Genomic DNA, 18,642 nt, shown 5'->3' on the forward strand with positions numbered 1-18,642 from the left:
TTTTCATAAGTCTTCAAAATCTGATGTGCATTTTACACTCACAGCCTCATTTCATGTGCCTGTGTGCCTGGGGACTGGGTCTGTTTTCTCTGGTCAGTCCCACAACCGGGGGAAACAGCTGGAAATCAGGTGTGCAGCTGCAGAGTCACTCGCCAGAAAACACATCTGGGGTTTTGGCAAGTAAGCATTGAAAACAGGAAGCTCAGTTTTGCTTTGTAATGGTTTCCAAATAACAGTGTGAAATCTGCTTTTTTCTGACAGGGGAAGTTATGGAGCACGTTTCTTGGGACTGATGTTTTGTATTTGCTAGAAAATGCTGGGTGCAGAGGGCCTCAGGGGCCCTTCTGTGGCATTTGTCGGCGATAGGCCTGGTTTCCTGGACCCTCCAGGACGCCCCCCGCCGCCCCCCAAGCACCCAGATGCTGGGATGCTGGGAGTCACGCGTCTCAGAACTGCACTGATGACTTTAGGACACTCGTGCTGGCAGGTTCCTTGGTGGCAGCAAAGATTTTGTTAAAGACTTTTAAAGTTTGTGTCTTTGCACCTCAGCCGCAGGCACCACTGACCTGATCTCTGTTGCCAGTGATTAGAATTCACATTTTTAGGATTCCACACAAATGAAATTGTGGTGGCTGCTCTTCCCTGACGTTCACCTGAGTTGCGTGCATATCAGCAGCTTATCTATTTGCTGGGGTGCGTCCATTGCGGCTGCACCTCAGTGTCCGGCCACACATTGTTGATGAACGTTTGGGTTCAAACAGTTTTTGTCTGTTGCGCAAGAACATTCGCAGACAAGCTTTGTGTGGCGTGTGCCCAGGAGTGGCGTGGCTGGTTGTGCGGAGTGTCTGAGCATCTGCTCAGCTGCTTTGCAAAGTGGTTCTGTCTCACCGTCCCTCCTGCAGTGTGTACGATTTTCACTTGGTGTTGTCAGTCTTTTTAATTGTAGCGTCTTGAGGGTGTAGTGTGTTTCATCACAGTTAAAATTTCATTTCCCTTCCTAACTAGATACCAGGAGTATTCCTCCCATCCCCCCACCCCACCCCACCCAGGTGTAACCACCAAAAACGTTTGCAAACATTTGGGGGGGCGGTGGGCGCACTGGCAATGTTACCTTAAATGGAAAAAGGGTCTTTGCAGATGTGATTGAGGAGTTTGAGACAGAGAGATTGTCCTGGGTTACCCAGGTGGGGCGTAAATGCCATCATAAGTGTCCTTATAAGAGGGGGCAAAGGAGATTTGACCCAGAAAGACGAGGAGGCACCAAGCTGCTGGCTGTGAAGACAGGAGAGGGACTGTGAACCAGGGAGGGCGAGGGATGCTGGCAGCCTCCAGAAGCTGGACCAGGTGAGGAACGATGGTGCCCCTGCCTCTGAATGGAGGAGGCCCTGCTGACACCCCAGTCTCACACTGCGAGACTCATTTAGAACTTCTGCCCTCCAGACTGTATGAAAATAAACTACTATTGTTTTAAGTCACTAAGTTTGTGGTAGTTTGTGACAGCAACCACAGAAAACTAGTACAATTACTGCAAGAAATTAAATAAGACCTAAGTGAATGGGAGATACACGGTGCTCATGGGTTAGAGGACTCAGTGTTGAGATGTCCATCCTCCCCAGATTGATCTGTATGTTCATCGTGGTCCCCGTCGATATCACAGCAGGGTTTTTTTTAATAGAAATTGACAAACTTATTCTAAAATTCGTTGGAAATACAAAGGCTTTAGAATAGCCAAAGTTCACCTGAAAAAGAACAAAGCTAGAGGACCAGCACTGCCTGACTTCAAGGCTAATCCAGACAGTATGTGTTGGCATAAAGACAGACAAACAGATCAAAGGAATAGACTAGAGTCCAGAATTGACCCGTGTGTACACAGACAACTGGGTTTTTTAATAAAAGTGCAAATGCAGTTCACTGGAGAAAGAGCATAATCCTTGAACAGATGAAAAACGTGGATAAAATGGGACTTTAAAACCTCACACTATATATGAAAGTTAACTCAAAATGGACCCTAGAACTAAATGTAGAACTTAAAACTATAAAACTTCTAGAAGAAAACAGAAAAATATCTTTGCAACCTTGGGTTAGGCAAGAAAGTTCTCAGATAAGATACCAAAATCACAATTCATAAGAGAAAAAAATGGACAAATTGGACTTCATCAACGTTACAAACTCCTTACCATCACCCTTCTGCTTTCCATAAAGAATATGGGAGTAAAATCTCTGAGGGGGGAATGAAACAGGAGGGAAGGGGGCAGAGCACAACCTTTGAAAGAATGAGGACATGACATAAACGGATTAGAACCAAATGGGTACAAATTGGCAGACAAGTTGACTTCCACTAGACCTTGAACCTCAGTATACGCTCACTGTAACACATCAGCCAGCTAAATGACACACCCACAGGCGTCATGACAGTTCCAAGACTGACCATAAGGTTCAAAAAGTGGGCGGTGGCCCAATTCCTGGAAATCCCCGTCCCTTCCCAAAATAGCTGGAATACTCCTCCCACTCATTAGCCTATGAAATTACCCACCCCTATAAAAACTGACAACCCCACACCCTGGTGCCTTTCTCACCTTCTGAGATGGCCCACAGTCTGTGGAGTGTGTTTCTCTCTAAATAAATTCAGTTCTTACCTATCAAAAAAAATTTACAAACTTCTTTGAAAGACATTTTTTTGTTTTGTTTTGTTCTTTAATTATTTATTTTTGGCTGTATTGGGTCTTCGCTGCTGCGAGCGAGCTTTCTCTAGTTGTGAAGAGCAGGGGCTACTCTGTTGCAATGCGTGGGCTTCTGATTGCGGTGGCTTCTCTTGTTGCGGAACACGGGCCCTAGGTGCACAGGCTTCAGTAGTTGTGGCATGTGGGCTCAGTAGCTGTGGCTCGTGGGCTCTAGAGCACAGGCTCAGTAGTTGTGGCACACAGGCTTAGTTGCTCCACGGCATGTGGGATCTTCCCGGACCAGGGCTCGAACCCGTGTCCCCTGGGTTGGCAGGCAGATTCTTAACCACTGCGCCACCAGGGAAGTCCTGAAAGACATTGTTAAGAAAATGAAAAGACAGGCCAGGGGAATGGGAGAAAATGTTTACAAATAATATCTGATAAAGGACTTGTGCCCAGACCTCTGTAGGACTCTCAAGACTCAGTGATAAGAAAACAAACATCCCAATAAAAAATGGGCCAATGATTTGAATAGATGCTTCATCATATAAGGTATATGGATGGTAAATTAGTTCAGCATCATTAACCATTAGAAAAATGTTAAGTCCACCATGAGATACCGCAGCACACCTATTAGCACGTCTAGAAGATAAAGGCTGGCCATCCCAAGTGTTTGCGAGGATGTGGAGCAATGGGAGCTCACACACCGCTGGTGCGAATGCAGATGATCCAACCACTGTGGAAAACAATTCAGCAATTTTTTTTTGAAAGCTCACCGTACAACTGCCTCATCATCCAGCCACTCCCTCCTGGGTGTTTACCTGAGAGAAATGGAAGCCTCTCCACCCAGAGGCTTACACACAGATATACCCACAACACAAACTGGGAGCAGCCTGCGTTCACTAATAGGCGAATGGAAAAACAGCTGTAGTTCTGAGCGAACAGGTGGTACTGAGTGCGAGAAACCAGAAAAGAGCACTACTGCATGACTCTATTTATGTGAAATTCTGGAAAATGCAAGCTAACTTATTTATGATAGAAAGCAAATCAGGGAATTTCTTGGTGGTCCAGTGGTTAGGACTCCTCACTCTCACTGCCAAGGGCCTGGGTTTGATCCCTGGTTGGGGAACTAAGATCCCACAAGGCACTCAGCCAAAAAAAAAGCAAATCAGCAACTGCCTGGGGAGGGAGACAGGGAGCTCACCAAGGGGGACAGACAGGGCCATGAGGAAGCTGGGGAGGGGGTTTGTATGCTGGTCACGTTCATCAGACTTTAAATATGTACCGTGTATTGCATGTCAATCATAGTCAACAAAGCTGTAAGAAAGTCATTTGAGTCGCCCTTTACACAACCAAGAGGAGATGTCAGTGGGCAGCCAGGTCTGTGGTCTGGAGCTTGGGGGCAATTAGGAATGAGTGGTCAGTGCTGATGGGCTCCTGGGTGGGAGGGTCCGTGGAGCAGGGCTCTGGATCACCTAACACTGGGGGTCAGGCTGGAGCAAAGCTGGAGGTCACTGAGTGTCTGTGTCCCCCATTCCTGTATCGAAGCCCTGACCCCCTCCAATGTGATGGAATTGGGAGGTGGGGCCTTTGAGAGTCACTAGGGTCAGCTGAGGCCGGGAGGGTGGGGCCCCGTGATGAGCTGAGTAGCACAGACGCTGGCGCTCTTGCTGCCGCGTGGGGACCTGGGGAGAAGGCCGCCTGCAGGCTAGGAAGAGGCCCCACCAGACCGGACCCTGAGCTGTGGCGTGAGCCGCCATCCGCGGTGTCCATCTCAGCAGCGCCGGCAGAATGAAGCTTCACAGGTGAGCCGAGCCCGTGTGTATTAATCAAACATTCGGCTCGGAGGCCTGGGGGCTGAGAGTGTGTTAGAATCAGTGGGTAGTAGGAGCACATGGTGGTCACGTGACGAAGCCAACGCGGCCAGACGCAGCGCCCGTGCTCGGGGGTGGGGGTGGGGGTGGCTGTAGCCAGCCCCGCGTGGGGACCTCAGCCCTCCTCCGGGGTCCTTGCCCGAGCCGCCCCCACCCTCTGAGGCTGCAGCGCCACTGGGTGTGGGAGCTCGTGTGCTGGGCTGAGGAGGGTGTGGGCATCCCCTGCCCCATGCCCCTGATCAGAGTGGAAGTGAGCTGACTTAGGTACCCGGGGTCTTCAATTCCAGCACATCCCTCTCGCGGGTGGTGGGCTAGCCCTCGGGGCCGCCTGCCCAGGGCAGTGGGAGTGGGGTGTGTGTCTGTGTGTGTGCGTGTGTGCGTGTGTGCCTGTGCAAGGGGCTTGTCGGGGTTGAAGGCTCTGTGCCCGGAGCCTGGGGCCAAGAGAGGCAGGGTGTTTGGAGCTCCCTGGGAACCCCTTCCCTCCTGGGGGCTGCCGTGCTTCTCCCTCCCTGCCTTGGACCCTGACCCAGACGTCAGAGCGGGCAGTGCAGCCGAGGGGAGGAAAGGGAGCCTGGTGCCCAGATCCTTCATGCCCCCCAAGTGTCAAGGGAGAGAGCCCTGTGTTCTGGTCTCTAGCTGTTGGCAGAACTTCCGTGGCCCAGGCTAGGGGTAGTGGCTGCTGGCAGGGCAAATCCCAGAGAAGCCAGGAGCCGCCCTCGGCCCCCCGGTGGGCTGGCTGGACTGGCCTGAGCCCGCGGGGCAGTGGAGGCAGAATCGTGACCAAGCCAGGGAACTTGCCCTGGAGTCCTGCTGACCTGCCTGACGCTCTGGGGCCTGGCCATGTTTCACATGTGGGGGACAGGAGGTCTGCCCTGGCCACTTGGACATGTGATGTGAGTGCAGTGAGCGACCCAAACGGGCCATTCGTGGAAGAAAGGTTGGTTTTCTTCTAAGACAGTTTTGGTCAAGATTTCTTGTAATGAGTCGCTGGGATTTTAGAGGCGGGATACGCTCATTAAGCCTAGGCCACTTTCTCCCGAGGGCTCCACGGCGTCCCCCGGCCAGCTGGTCGGTGGCCAGTCTGGACAGAACCTGGGCCCCCTGCTCTGCCACAGGATGAGGAAGGGGGACCCAGTGGCAGCCTCGAGGGGACAGACAGCGGCACCTGTGTACAGAGGGTGGCCGAGGGGCTCACTGCCCGCTGGGACCCCTACACGCTACACTTCACACACCAGGTTAAAACATGGGATTCGTTCACGTGCACATAACTCAGTTTAAACGGTGACTAGAACTGATGCCTGGCAAATTTCTAGAAGGGTTGTTAAGACCCTCACAAGTTCTGTCTTGCTGGAAACCACATTTAAAACTCGGAACCTGTGGGCTTCCCTGGTGGCGCAGTGGTTGAGAGTCCGCCTGCCGATGCAGGGGACGCAGGTTCGTGCCCCGGTCTGGGAAGATCCCACATGCCGCGGAGCGGCTGGGCCCGTGAGCCATGGCCGCTGAGCCTGCGCGTCCGGAGCTTGTGCTCTGCAACGGGAGAGGCCACAACAGTGAGAGGCCCGCGTACCGCAAAAAAAAAAAAAAAAAAAAGTTTAAGAAAAATTAAAGTAAAACGAACTGTTTTCCTTTTTGGTATACAGCTTTGTGAGTTTTAGCACATGTGTACATATTTGTGTAACCACTACAACCCAGCTTTGTTTTTGTGTAAAATGGTGATAAATGTTTGGACCTCACCCTCATTAATGTTCCCCAGCTTTAAAAGAAGCCCAGTGACCTGTGTGATTGAGGTTGCATTCGCTCACAGCAAAACTCAGGCTCAGGTCACACCTGCGGCTCAGACGCAGAAGCCACTTGGGGTGCCGAGTGAGGTGGTGGTGGAATGATCTTGAAGCAAAAGTGCTGAAGAGATGCTTGCTCGGGGCTGAGCGAGCTTGGCGGGTGTGGGCTGCATGCGAGGGGCGACCTGTCCTGAGTGACCGTTTGCTGCTGGACGTTCACAAGCCACGTCCAAATACAGAAGAAACGTCCCAGGCACAGAGGGACGCGGGTCTGTCCATCCTGCTCTGTTCCAGCTCAGCTTCTGGCCTCTGGCTCCCTGTCCCCACAGTGCGCTCACAGCCTCTCACTGTCAGTGATTCGGGTCCAGGACGGACCGAACGTCCGCCAGGTTCTCACAGAGTCAATGGTGCAAGTGCAGATTTTATAACATAGTAGAAATAAAGTAAGACCGCAGAGCCCCCGAGCCCAGCTGTCCACCAATGGTGCTGGACATGGTGAAGAAAGCCCCACATGGTGGACGTGCAATGCCTTGTCATCCCTCTTCATTTTAGATGCTTGTTTTCGTTAACTGGCTCAAGCAGTGATTAGAGCACGCCCCCCGAGAACCCGGGTGGTTCATCAGCCACAGAACAGGACCTGGGGAGACTTTGAGCCCATCTGTCAGCCTTGGGAGCTGGACACCACTGACCTGGCTCTAAAGCCCCTTGAACCTTTGTACCGACAGGGAAGGGATGTGCACATTTGCTTGTCACCTTCTGAGTGACTTTGTGGGAAATAACCTGTGGGTTGTGTGATGAGGTGTTTTTCTCTGTTAATTGTGTCCATACTAATTGCTTCCAGGTGTTTACCTCCAATGGCCCCACCGTGATCATGCCCACCTGGTTCTGCTCCCGAGCCTGGTTCTCCCACGTGGGCCCATTTGACGAGGGCGGGCGGGTAAGTGCGTGTCCTGTGGATTCCTCCTCTGGGCTGGGCTGGGCTGGGCTGGGCCGTGCTGGGCTGGGCGGGGCCGGGCTGGACCGCCGTCCCCCCGTGAGGGCCTTTGCAGCGCTTCCTGCTTCCCGGCCGGGCGTGCTGAGCCTCCCAGGGTGCAGCCGGGGCACCGCTTGGCCTGTGTTGTGCGGGAAGCAGGGGATTTCTGTGTGAAGGCTGTGGGCGCCGGGCGTCTTCTCCTGGCTCACACCTGCCCGGCCCTGGTTGCCTCATCCTGCTTTAAGAGCTGTTTGTGGGAAAGCGCAGGAGGTGGGCAGTGTCATCCTGCCACCCCTGGACGGCAGCGGGGGAAGAGCTCCCCAGTTCTCCCGTGGCCGGTGGCCCTGGGGTGTTCGGGTCCAAGCTGGCCTGGCTCTTTCGTCTGCACCCTCGCCTACCTGAGGGGCCTCACCTGCAGAGCGGGGCCCACGCTGGTCTCCGGGCTCCGGCCTAGAAATGGGGACGCGACGCTGACCTGCTCCCCTCCCACCCCGACAGTCTTAAGAGTGAGCACTCTGACACCGATCAGAAGGTAAGCCTGAGGGTTAGTTTATTTTCCCTTAACCCCCCCCGCCCTTAAATTGGCTTTGAGATCATGAGTTCTGGTCCTCGTGGTGGAAGGGGTGGGCCAGGCATGTTAAGGCCCATCAGGCTGGAAGGTGGGGGTAACTCAGGCCCAGGCTCACCGTCTGCCCCAGGACCTTGGCCACGGTCCTGCCTGCTCTGAATGTCCTCTCCGCTTTGGGGGGACCTTCACTGACTGCACAGGGGCCGCTTGGAGCCAACCCCCTCCCTGCTCCTACCCGGCATTCCTCTGCCCACTCCCCTGCCCGTCACGCACACAGTCTCATTTTAGAGGGAGAGGCTGGCTCCCCCACTGCCCCCTGCACTGGACCCTGGCCGGACGGTCCCTCATGGTCGCCCAGACGTGCCCTCCAGGAGCAGTGCTGGTCTCAGGTTTACAAACCAGGGGCTCGAGGGGAGCATAGTGCCCTGAGGGCTGGACTTAGGTTTGGGGACTGGTCCTCAGCTGATTCTCCAGGCCCAAGAGGCTGCAGTTCTTGCCCATGGAGAGAAGGGCAGGGAACCGAAGCAGCCGGGACAGTCGAGGTGCAAAAGGACGCAGAGCAGGATGGTGGCGAGACTCGGGGGTGAGGGTGGCTGAGTGGTCGTGGACACAGCGGCCACGAGCTGGAACCTGCAAGGTGCACAGGTTTTAAATTGGGAAAATGCACTCGCAGAGGCGAGGTGGGGGAGGGGAGTCGGAGATTTGGAGGAGGGCGCCATCCGGCGCAGGACAGCATCCAGCTGAGGGGTCTAGATGTCCCCAGGAGGCAACGGTTTCAGGCCCTTAAACAAAAAGGAAAGTGACAAAAATGGTGTTTGTTGGTTCAGAACAGGGCTCTTCTGAGGGCCGGTCTGGCCTGGGTGAAAAAGTCTTGGAGGGGGAACGGCCTGGAGGGGGGTCGCCACCCAGCACAGCAGACACTTTGCAGAAGTGCTTTTGCATCTGTTGGAAAGATCCCCAGGCTCAGAGTCGCTGTGTGAGTTACGAGCTGTCTCCCCCTCTCCAGAGGGTGTACCCCAGGCTCTTTGCATTTGAGCCATTCTGATTGCAGTTCTGTAGTTTCTTGTTGTATTTTAATTTTCATTTCTGAGATGACTTATGTTGAGCAATTTTTCATGCACCGATTGGCTGCTTGTATGTTATTTTATGACGCGTCCAGACCTTTTGCCCAGTTTTAAGCGGGGTGTCTTCTTACTGTTGAGTTGTTGGTGTTCTTGGTCAGATACTTGCTTGTGGGTATTTTCTCCCACCCTGGGTCTCAGCGTTCTGGGATTTCCTCTCACTCCCACTTGTGCTCGTCCCAGATTCTATCCTGAGGATGTCAGAGCAGCGAGGCTGGGGCTTCCACCCCTGTTTTGTGGGTTTTATCTCCCCGCCCCGGGGCTTCCCACTCTGGGCATGGGGCTCACAGATGCCGTAGAGGTTGGCCACTCAGCCACCCAGAGCCAGAAGTCAGCACCTTCTCTGGTGCATTAAAAACCTCTCTTGGTATCGAAGAAGGTCTGTATTTTGTCATCTTTGTATTTCTCTCTCTTTAAACGCCCTTGGTCCCAAGTTCTCTGCTTAAACCTTTCCTGGTTGGCTTTTTGTTTTTCGGGTTTTGAAGGTATTCTGACCCCCACCTGTTGCCTGAACAGCAGCCAGTAGATCATCTGTTCCCTCTTTCCTTTCTCCTCCTGTTTGGTTGCGTGATTTCCGCTCTCGTCAGAAGGCAACTCCGCGTGCTGAGTCCCCAGCCACCCGTCTGTGTCCCTGGACTCAGCCTCGCATGTCAGGCTGTCCGGGCCTCGGCGTTCCTTGAGTTCCTGCCCATTCAGACTGTGGTTCTGGACATGTGAAGGAGGTACGGGCTGGACAGAAAACCCTGAGTCACACCTTCGCTTGCATGTCTTGACAGCACAGCTCCCTGTTGCCTTGCTTTGCCTGACGCTCCTTCGATTCACTCGGCTTTGTAAGGTGCTTGACCTTTTCCTGGAGGCTCTGAGAATTCCTCCCTTGTTAAAGACTCTTGGTTTCACTGGGATTGGTCTTAATGCGGACCTGATTCCGATGTGTGGAACCAGAGTTCTCCTTCATGGTTTTTGTTGTTGTTGTTATTTGGGGTGAATTTCTGTCCACGGAAGTGTCTGTTTTCTGTTTCTTCTCACACGGGCTTTGTATAGCCGCAGTTCATGGGATTCCTACCTCAGGGTCGCCCCCTCTGTCACCCCAGGGAAGTGCAGCGGGTGTTGAGGGCAGGGAGGGGAGGAGGGTGTGTCTCTCCTTCTTTGTTTCCTTTTGTCCCACAGGGTCCTAATCCCCTTTCACCACATCTCTGAGGGCGCCTACCCATCCAACCGCCTTCTCACACCCCAGAGGCCCCAGGGCTCCGGGTGATCCCCCAGGTCTGCCCAGGTCCCCATCTCCACGGGGGACCGGGGCTCAGCACCCCATCTTCCTTGACGTCACCTCTGCATCCCATCGCGGCCTCTGTTGCTGTTTGCGATCGGTCAGCGGTGCCCAGGCTCTTGTGAATCGGGGGTGGGGGGTGCCCTCCAGCCATGTCCCAGGCACCTCCTCTGGCTAAATTCTCACTTGTCTCTTTGCCAGAAATAAGGGAACTCTGGGGTTGAGGTCCCCTTGGTCATGAGAAGAGAGGACATTTTCTCCTTCCTAAATCTATAAAGCGCAGAGTCACAATGTGCTCTTGAAAGATGACTCTGAAAATGCAGAAAATTAGAAAAAGGAAAAACTACGCAAATGACCCGTGAACCCATCACCACACATCTGCTGTGAACTTTTGTGTGGGGTCCTTTTGTCTTCCTTTTACTGTGGACCACTTTTAGCCAAGCTGCAAACACAATTTTGAAACTTGATTTTTAACTTAACATTTTGTTATAAATCTTTTCATGTCGTTGTGGCCTTTGTGAAAACACTTCAGTCACCACACAGTAGTCCATCGAGTCACTGATTGACTCAACCGCCCGATGCTGCAAGTGAAGTGGTTCGCGTGTTTCCGCGTCGCTAACGAGACTGCGCCGATTTCCTACTCGGCTGGCTTCCATCGCGTTGCCCTGACGGCCTTGCGGTGTGTCAGGGACCCCGGGCGGCGATTCCCTGGGCAGTGGTGGCTTTGTTCAGGGACGGAGGCGGGCAGGCTGGTGCCCAGTGTGGCAGCTCAGGAGTGAGAGCTGAGTGGGCTGCTTCCAGGGATGGCGCTCAGGCCCAAGCCAGGAGGCAGCGGACCTCGCGCCTGGGCGGCCACAGACAAAGAGCATCAGTTCATCACAGACCCCAGAGGCCAGGTGCACAGGGCCCAGTCAGGGGATACGCTCGGGCCAAAAAGCTGGCCAATAGGGGCCAGGGGTCCCATCTCCCCCCGAGGATGACGGCCACCAGGCTCCATCAGGACATCAAGACCTCAGAGGCCAGCTGTGCCACCTTCCTCTCGGGGTGGACGAGCTGGGGGGCAGCCGTGGCTTTACTGGAAGCAGTGGGCCCGGCCGTGGTGCTGGCATTGGCTCGGTGAAACCGAGCTCGGGCTGGGGAACCGGCGGAGGAGGACAGGCTGGGGCCGGAGAGCAGCAGCCTCTGGGCTGTCAGGAAACCAGCCTCTGCCCAGAGCAGGGGTCCTGGCAGTGTCCCCAGCCATTGCTGGGCTCTGCTCACCAGACACACCCTGGGTGACCTCCTGTCCAGACCCCCTGCTCACTTGGTTTTCACGTTGAATTTTAAAAAGTGAGGGGAGCCAACTTGGTGTCCCCACCAGGACTGAGATCCCCCAGACTGACCAGCAGGGTGGCTGTGACCCCAACGGCCAGCCCTGGTCTGCGCTTCTCCAGGAGGGGGCGGGAGGCCTGGGTTCTCACAGGACGGGAACACCCAGCGGGACGCTGCAGACCCTCGGAGCAGCAAGCCCGTCAACAGGGAGGGGGCAGGTCAGCGGGCCAGCAGCGCAGGCCAGGGGTCAAGTTTGAGGCTGTGAGTGAGGGTGACACTGGGGCTTGGGTCCACCCCTCGGGCACCTTCTTGTCCTGAAGACGCCTCTTGTGGTCACGCTTGCCCAGTGCCGGCCACAAGGTGGGGGAGCTGGACGTGTTGTTTTCCCGCTGAGGCCTCACGGGTCATGCCAGGCTCAAGCGGCTGGGGTGCCGGGCGGATCCGCGTCTCCCGTCGCCAGAATGAGGCTCTGTCGTGAGTGGAGACACGTTTCTTTCGTCCTGCAGGGTGTCCCCGAGGACTTGCTGTTCTTCCACGAACACCTGAGGAAGGGCGGCGGGCTCGTCCGCGTGGACCAGAGCCTGCTCCTCTACCGCTACCACCCCGGCGCGGCCACACACTCCGTCCTCGAGTACGCAAGTCCGGGGGGCCAGACCGGGCGGGGTCAGTGGGGCAGACACAGGTGACCCAGTTAGGTCGCAAGGCAGGAGACCTGGGAGCGTGGCCAGCAGGGGGCCTGCGGCCTCCCGGGAGGGACGTTGTCCTAGGTCCACGGACCAGCATTTCCCCAGGATCAAGGCCAAATGTCTGTTCTCACCTTTTTGAAGTGAGGTAGGATTCACGTGTAGTTGTTCTCTTGGGGTTTTGTTCTCACTTGCTTTGAGTTGACGGGATTCTCAGCGTGAGCCCAGCCCCCCGCTAACGTGATTACAGGCGGGCTGGGGGCACCCTCTTCCTTCTCCGCCCACCAAGGGGAGGGCTACTGGGACCTAGGTTGGGTTGCTTCCTCTGTGGGGCATCACAAGGACGCTAGCCCCCTCCCTCTCATGGCCCTCACGTCCCCCAGGCCCCAAGGCTAGAGGCCGACTACCAGGGACAGGGCAGGGATGGTGCGGAAAGTACAGGCAGGGTGAAGGCAAGGGAGGGGTGTGCTTTTCTTTCTTTAGTTTGAACTGTGTGTGTGTGCGCATGTGTGTCTGTGTGTGCACGTTTGTGCATGTGTGTGGGTGTTACATTTCAAACAACTACAAGTATGTATCCCCCTTGGTGCTACCGTAATGCTGCTCTCTTGGGGACAGGGAGGAATGGGGCCCTGAAACAGGTCTACGATCAGGGGATCTTTTGATTGTAAAGAGCATGATGCAGGGACATGCATTTGTGTTTCTGGAAGTAGAAGAGACTCTGTTCTTCCCCTGGAGGGTGTGAGACTCGTTGGAAGGCGTGGTTTCTCAGTTTCTGTCCTGGGAGGTCTCCTGTCCACTGTCACAGTGGGTGTGATGCTGATTTGGGCATGTGTCGTCGGTGGGGGGGTGTCCCAGATTGCTGCATCCATATAATTTATTTATTTATTTATTTATTTTTGGCTGCCTTGCGTCTTCGTTGCTGGGTGCGGGCTTTCTCTAGTTGCGGTGAGCAGGGGCTACTCTTCGTTGCAGTGTGTGGGCTTCTCACTGTGGTGGCTTCTCTTGTTGCAGAGCAGGGGCTCTAGGCGTGCGGGTTTCAGTAGTTGTGGCACGCAGGCTCAGTAGTTGTGGCACACGGGCTTAGCTGCTCCGCGGCACGTGGGATCTTCCCGGACCAGGACTCGAACCCGTGTTCCCTGCATTGGCAGGCGGATTCCTCACCACTGCACCACCAGGGAAGCCCCCAGCATCCATATTGACTTGGGAGATCCTTGAACTTTTGCACATGTGCTATTCAACACTAAAACTTAGCTTCTTTGTTTTCCGGCTTTAAGCAAAAGAGCTTTATTTCTCTTCTGTTAAGTCTGAATTTTCATACAGTAGATTTAGTGGAGCATCATTGGGAGTTTGTTGTCATGAACTTGACTCAATGCAAGTGTGATTTGCACACATGGGGTAAATAAAGGTCATTTTCTATGGGGACATAACAATCCTAAATGTGTATATTCCTAATGCCAGAGTTTCAAAATACATGAGGCAAAAACTGAGATTGGAGTTGGAGATTTTAATACTCCTATCTCAATAATTGATAGAAGTTGGGGGGTGGGGAAGTCTGTGAGGATCAGAAGGTTTGAACAACACCATTAACCGACATGACAGTAGACATTTAAGGAACACTAGAGTCAACTGCAGAATACGCATTCTTTTAAAGTACAAGATAGACATTACTTTGGACCAAGAAACAAATCTGAATAAATTTCAAATGATTGAAAGCATACGGGTTATGTTTTATAAATTAGAAATCATTAGGACATCTTTTTTTCTTTTTTTTGGCTGCGTTAGGTCTGTGGCTGTGTGCGGGCTTTCTCTAGTTTTGCGGCAAGCGGGAGCTACTCTTCGTTGCGGTGCACAGGCTTCTCGTTGCAGTGGCTTCTCTTGTTGTGAAGCACGGGCTCTAGGTGCATGGGCTTTGGTAGCTGTGCCTCGCAGCCTCTAGAGTGCAGGCTCAGTAGTTGTGGCACATGGGCTTAGTTGCTTCGTGGCATGGGGGATCTTCCCGGACCAGGGCTTAAACCTGTGTCCCCTGCCTTGGCAGGCAGATTCTTAATCACTGCACCACCAGGGAAGCCCTAAGACATCTTGAATATACAAAATATTTGGAAATTAAGCAACCAAGGGAAAAAAATCACAAAGGATATTAGGGAAAAAATTTAACTTGATGACAAAACAGTATGTCAAAATTTGTGGAATTTAGCTAAAGCGGAGTTTATAATAAGTTTTTATAGCTTTAAAATTTTATATTATAAAAGAAGAAACTAAGCAGTTATCTAAGTCTCCACCTTTAAAGGTTTCAAAAGTAACAGCAAAGTAAACTCAAAGTAAATAGAAGGAAAGGAATGAAGAAGGTAAAATTAAAAATGGACAGTCAGTAGAAAAAACATCAGCAAAACCAAGAATTGGCTTGAAATAAAATCAGTACAATTGACAAGCCTCTATCAAGATTGATTTTTAAAAGAAAACACAGGTTACCAATATACTGGAAATTAAAGAGGGGACATCATTACAGATCCAGTAGGTATTTAAAGTATAAATAATAGAGAATTCCTTGGCGATACAGTGGTTGGGACTCCATGCTTCCGCTGCAGGGGGTTTAGGTTCAATCCCTGGCTGGGGAACTAATATATCTTGCATGCCCTGCACATGGCCAAAAAAAAAAAAAAAAAAAGGTATAAATAATAATTAAAAATTAATTAGTAATTTAAAAGGTTTTCATAAAGAAAAGCCAAGCCAGATGGCTTTACTGATATATTCTATCAAAAATGTAAGGAAGAAATAATATCAATCTAACAAATTCTTTCAGGAAATAGAAGAGGAGAAAGGTCTGTTGGGTGTTGGGAGGGAGGAGCTTCACACTCCATGAGACTAGCATGACTCTGAAGTAAAAAATGCTACAAGAATATTACAAGAAAATAAAATTACAGACAAATATCCCTTATGAAAATAGTTGCAAAAATCATTCACAAAATATTACCAAGTCAAATTCAGAAATATATATGAAAGGATAATACATCATGAATACAAGTCTGGTTTAACATTCAGAAATCAATTAGTATGATTTAATACAGTAACAGAATAAAAGATAAAAATCACACAATCAACGCAATAGATGCAGAAAAAGCATTGGGCAAAATTCAATACCCATTCATGATTTTTTAAAAAACTCAGCAAACTAGAAATAGAGGGAAACTTTCTCAGTCTGATAGCATCTACTCAAACCTATAACTAACCTCATACTTAATCATTAAAGACTGAAAGCTTTCCCTTCTAAGATCAGGAGGAAGCGATCTGATCACTCCTCTCACTACTTCTATTCCACATTGTAATGGAGGTCAGTGCAATGAGACAGGAAAAATAAAAAATATAAGTATTAGAAAGTGGAAGTGGGTTTCCCTGGTGGCACAGTGGTTGAGAATCTGCCTGCTAATGCAGGGGACACGGGTTCGAGCACTGGTCTGGGAAGATCCCACATGCCGCGGAGCAACTGGGCCCGTGAGCCACAACTACTGAGCCTGCGCGTCTGGAGCCTGTGCTACGCAACAAGAGAGGCCGCGACAGTGAGAGGCCCGCGCACCGTGATGAAGAGTGGCCTCCGCTTGCCACAACTAGAGAAAGCCCTCGCACAGAAACAAAGAGCCAACACAGCCAAAAATAAATTAAAAGAAGGCTCAACATTAAAAAAAAAAAAAGTGGAAGTAAAACTAGCATCATTTGTAGGTGGCATGATTGTGTTTCATAGGAAATCAAAACCAGTAACTTAGCAAATTTTCCAGAATAGAAGTTTATAGAATTGCAATGAACAACTGAAAAAAATGCAGTTTAAAAAATGTACAATGGCGTCAATAATAAAATACTTTTGAGTAAGTTTAGTAAGATATGTCTATATCTGCTAAAACCTACTCCAAAAAAGGCTGAGGGAAATTAAAGAAAACCTATAAAATCGATGGAGAGATACACCACATTCATGGATTGTTAACATCAGTTCTCTCCAGATTGATCTGTAAATTCAAAGCAATCCCAGTAAAAGTCCCAGGTGGCTTCTTTGTAGAAACTGATAATCTGATTTTAAAATTCGCATGAAAATCAAAGGGCCCAGAGTGTCCTAAACAATCTTGAAAAGTACAAAATTTGAGGACTTATTGTGCCTGATTTTAAGACTCACTCTGAAGCTATAGCAATCAAGAAAATGTATTAATAGAATAAAGATAGACATATACATCAATGAAACAGAGCAGAGAGTCCAGAAATAGACTCACAATTGATTTTTAACAGTCTCCAAAGGCATTCAGTGGAAAAAAGAAAATTATTTTTTAACAAATGGAGCAAATGGATATCCATATGTAAAAAAAAATTTCATGCCCTATAGAAAAATTAATTCTAGATGGCTTAGATATAAATATAGAAGCAGGTAAAATATAAAGCTTCTAGAAGAAAACATCAGGGAATATCTTCACAACTTGGGGATAGGAAAAAATTTATTAGAGAGGACACCAGAATCTTTAGCCCTTTTTTTTTTTTTTTTTTTTTTTTGGGGGGGGGGCGCTGTATAGGGTCTTAGTTGCAGCACATAGGCTCTTCGTTGCGGCATGCGGGCTTCTCTCTAGTTGAGGTGCACAAACTCAGTAGTTGAGGCCCGGGGGCTTAGTTGCCCCGGCATGTGGAATCTTAGTTCCCCGACCAGGGATTGAACCCGCGTCCCCTGCATTGGAAGGCAGATTCTTAACCACTGGACCACCAGGGAAGTCCCTCTTTAGTGCTATAAAATTGATAAATTGGACTTCATCAAAATTAAAAACTTTTGCTCATAAAAAGACACCATTAGGGGCTTCCCTGGTGGTGCAGTGGTTGAGAGTCGGCCTGCCAATGCAGGGGACACGGGTTTGAGCCCTGGTCTGGGAAGATCCCACGTGCCACGGAGCAACTAGGCCCGTGAGCCACAACTACTGAGCCTGCGCGTCTGGAGCTTGTGCTCCGCAATAAGAGAGGCCGCGACAGTGAGAGGCCCGCGCACTGCGATGAAGAGTGGCCCCCACTTGCCGCAACTAGAGAAAGCCCTCGCACAGAAACGAAGACCCAACACAGCCAATAATTAATTAATTAATTAATTTTAAAAAAAGACACCATTAGGAAAATGAATAGACAAACCACAGACTGGGAGAAAATATTCATAATCTATATATCTCACAGAGGGTTAGTATGGGGGAGATATTAAGAACCCCTGTCACCCAAAAATAAAATCTAATAAAAGTAGGCAAAATAGTTGAACGGACATGACACTTCACAAAGAAGTAATATATAAGGTCAATTAAAAAGGTTTCATCATTATCAGAGAATGCAAATTAAGCTCTGCACACCCACGAGAAGGGTTAAAATTAACGTCTGCAATTCCAAATCATGCTGAGGACACGTATACATTGTTCTCAGGAGTGTAAGCACAGTACATCCTCTTTGGAAAACTGTTGGGCCTTATTTTATTAATTTAATTGATACGTGCCCTATGCCCCAGCAATTCCATGTCTAGGTGTTTCTCCAAGAGAAAATAGATTGCTCAACATTTCTCTATTAGTAGCCAAGAATGGGAACAACCCAGATGCCCATCAGCAGGTGGTGGATAAACACGGCTGTAACGGAACACTCCTCAGCACTAGAAGAAAGCAAACGACTGATACCTGCAAGAACGGGGATTAATGTCCAAAAGATACATTGTCAAAGAAATCAGATACCGAAGCATGCATACTGTGGCTTCCACTTGTACAGAGTTCTCCAACAGGCAGAACTAGTCCACAGTGATAGAAACGAGACTGTGGTATTCTCAGGGGAAAGGAGATACAAGAGAGCTTTCTGGGGTGGTAGAAGTGTCCCACCTCTTGACAGGTGTGTTGGTTACACGGATATGCATGTTTGTCATAACCGTCTGACTTGTATGCACACTTAAGATCCTTGCTCTTACTCTACGTGAATTTCATTAAAATTTTTAAAATTTCTGGCAAGTGTTTCTTCAAGGAAGTAACCACTTTCCCACAATCCATAAACGGAGTTGGAAACTGGGTGAATAAAGTACAAAGATGGTTTTCTGGGCACGAATCTTCTGTAGAGCTCAGAAATGCCGGGACATCTGGGATCCTCTGCAGAGCTGAGAAGCGCCTGGACACCTGGGATCCTCTGCAGAGCTGAGAAGCGCCGGGACACCTGGGATCCTGTGCAGGGCCGAGAAGTGCCGGAACAGCTGGGATCCTCTGCAGAGCTGAGAAGTGCCAGGATACCTGGGATCCTCTGCAGAGCTAAGAAATGCCCGGACACCTGGGATCCTCTGCAGAGCTGAGAAATGCCCAGACACCTGGGATCCTCTGCAGAGCTGAGAAATGCCCAGACACCTGGGATCCTCTGCAGAGCTGAGAAGTGCCCAGACA

The 18,642-nt window shown here is 50.8% G+C and overlaps 1 protein-coding gene across 6 annotated transcripts in view; it reads left to right on the plus strand.

Annotated features, from left to right (window-relative positions):
* The window catches only part of B3GNTL1 (UDP-GlcNAc:betaGal beta-1,3-N-acetylglucosaminyltransferase like 1), a 108,224-nt gene that overhangs the window by 76,692 nt on the left and 12,890 nt on the right, over positions 1-18,642 (plus strand). For all 6 annotated transcript variants that reach the window (XM_029210937.1, XM_029210939.1, XM_029210938.1 and 3 more), the window contains exons 7-8: positions 7,154-7,249; positions 12,059-12,183. In XM_029210937.1, the coding sequence (XP_029066770.1) occupies positions 7,154-7,249; positions 12,059-12,183 (221 nt within the window). The remainder of the gene's footprint in view (positions 1-7,153; positions 7,250-12,058; positions 12,184-18,642) is intronic.

Source organism: Monodon monoceros, unplaced genomic scaffold (genome assembly GCF_005190385.1).
Source record: "Monodon monoceros isolate NGI ecotype Baffin Bay Population unplaced genomic scaffold, NGI_Narwhal_1 Super_Scaffold_9, whole genome shotgun sequence".
Taxonomy (NCBI): Eukaryota; Metazoa; Chordata; class Mammalia; order Artiodactyla; family Monodontidae; genus Monodon; species Monodon monoceros.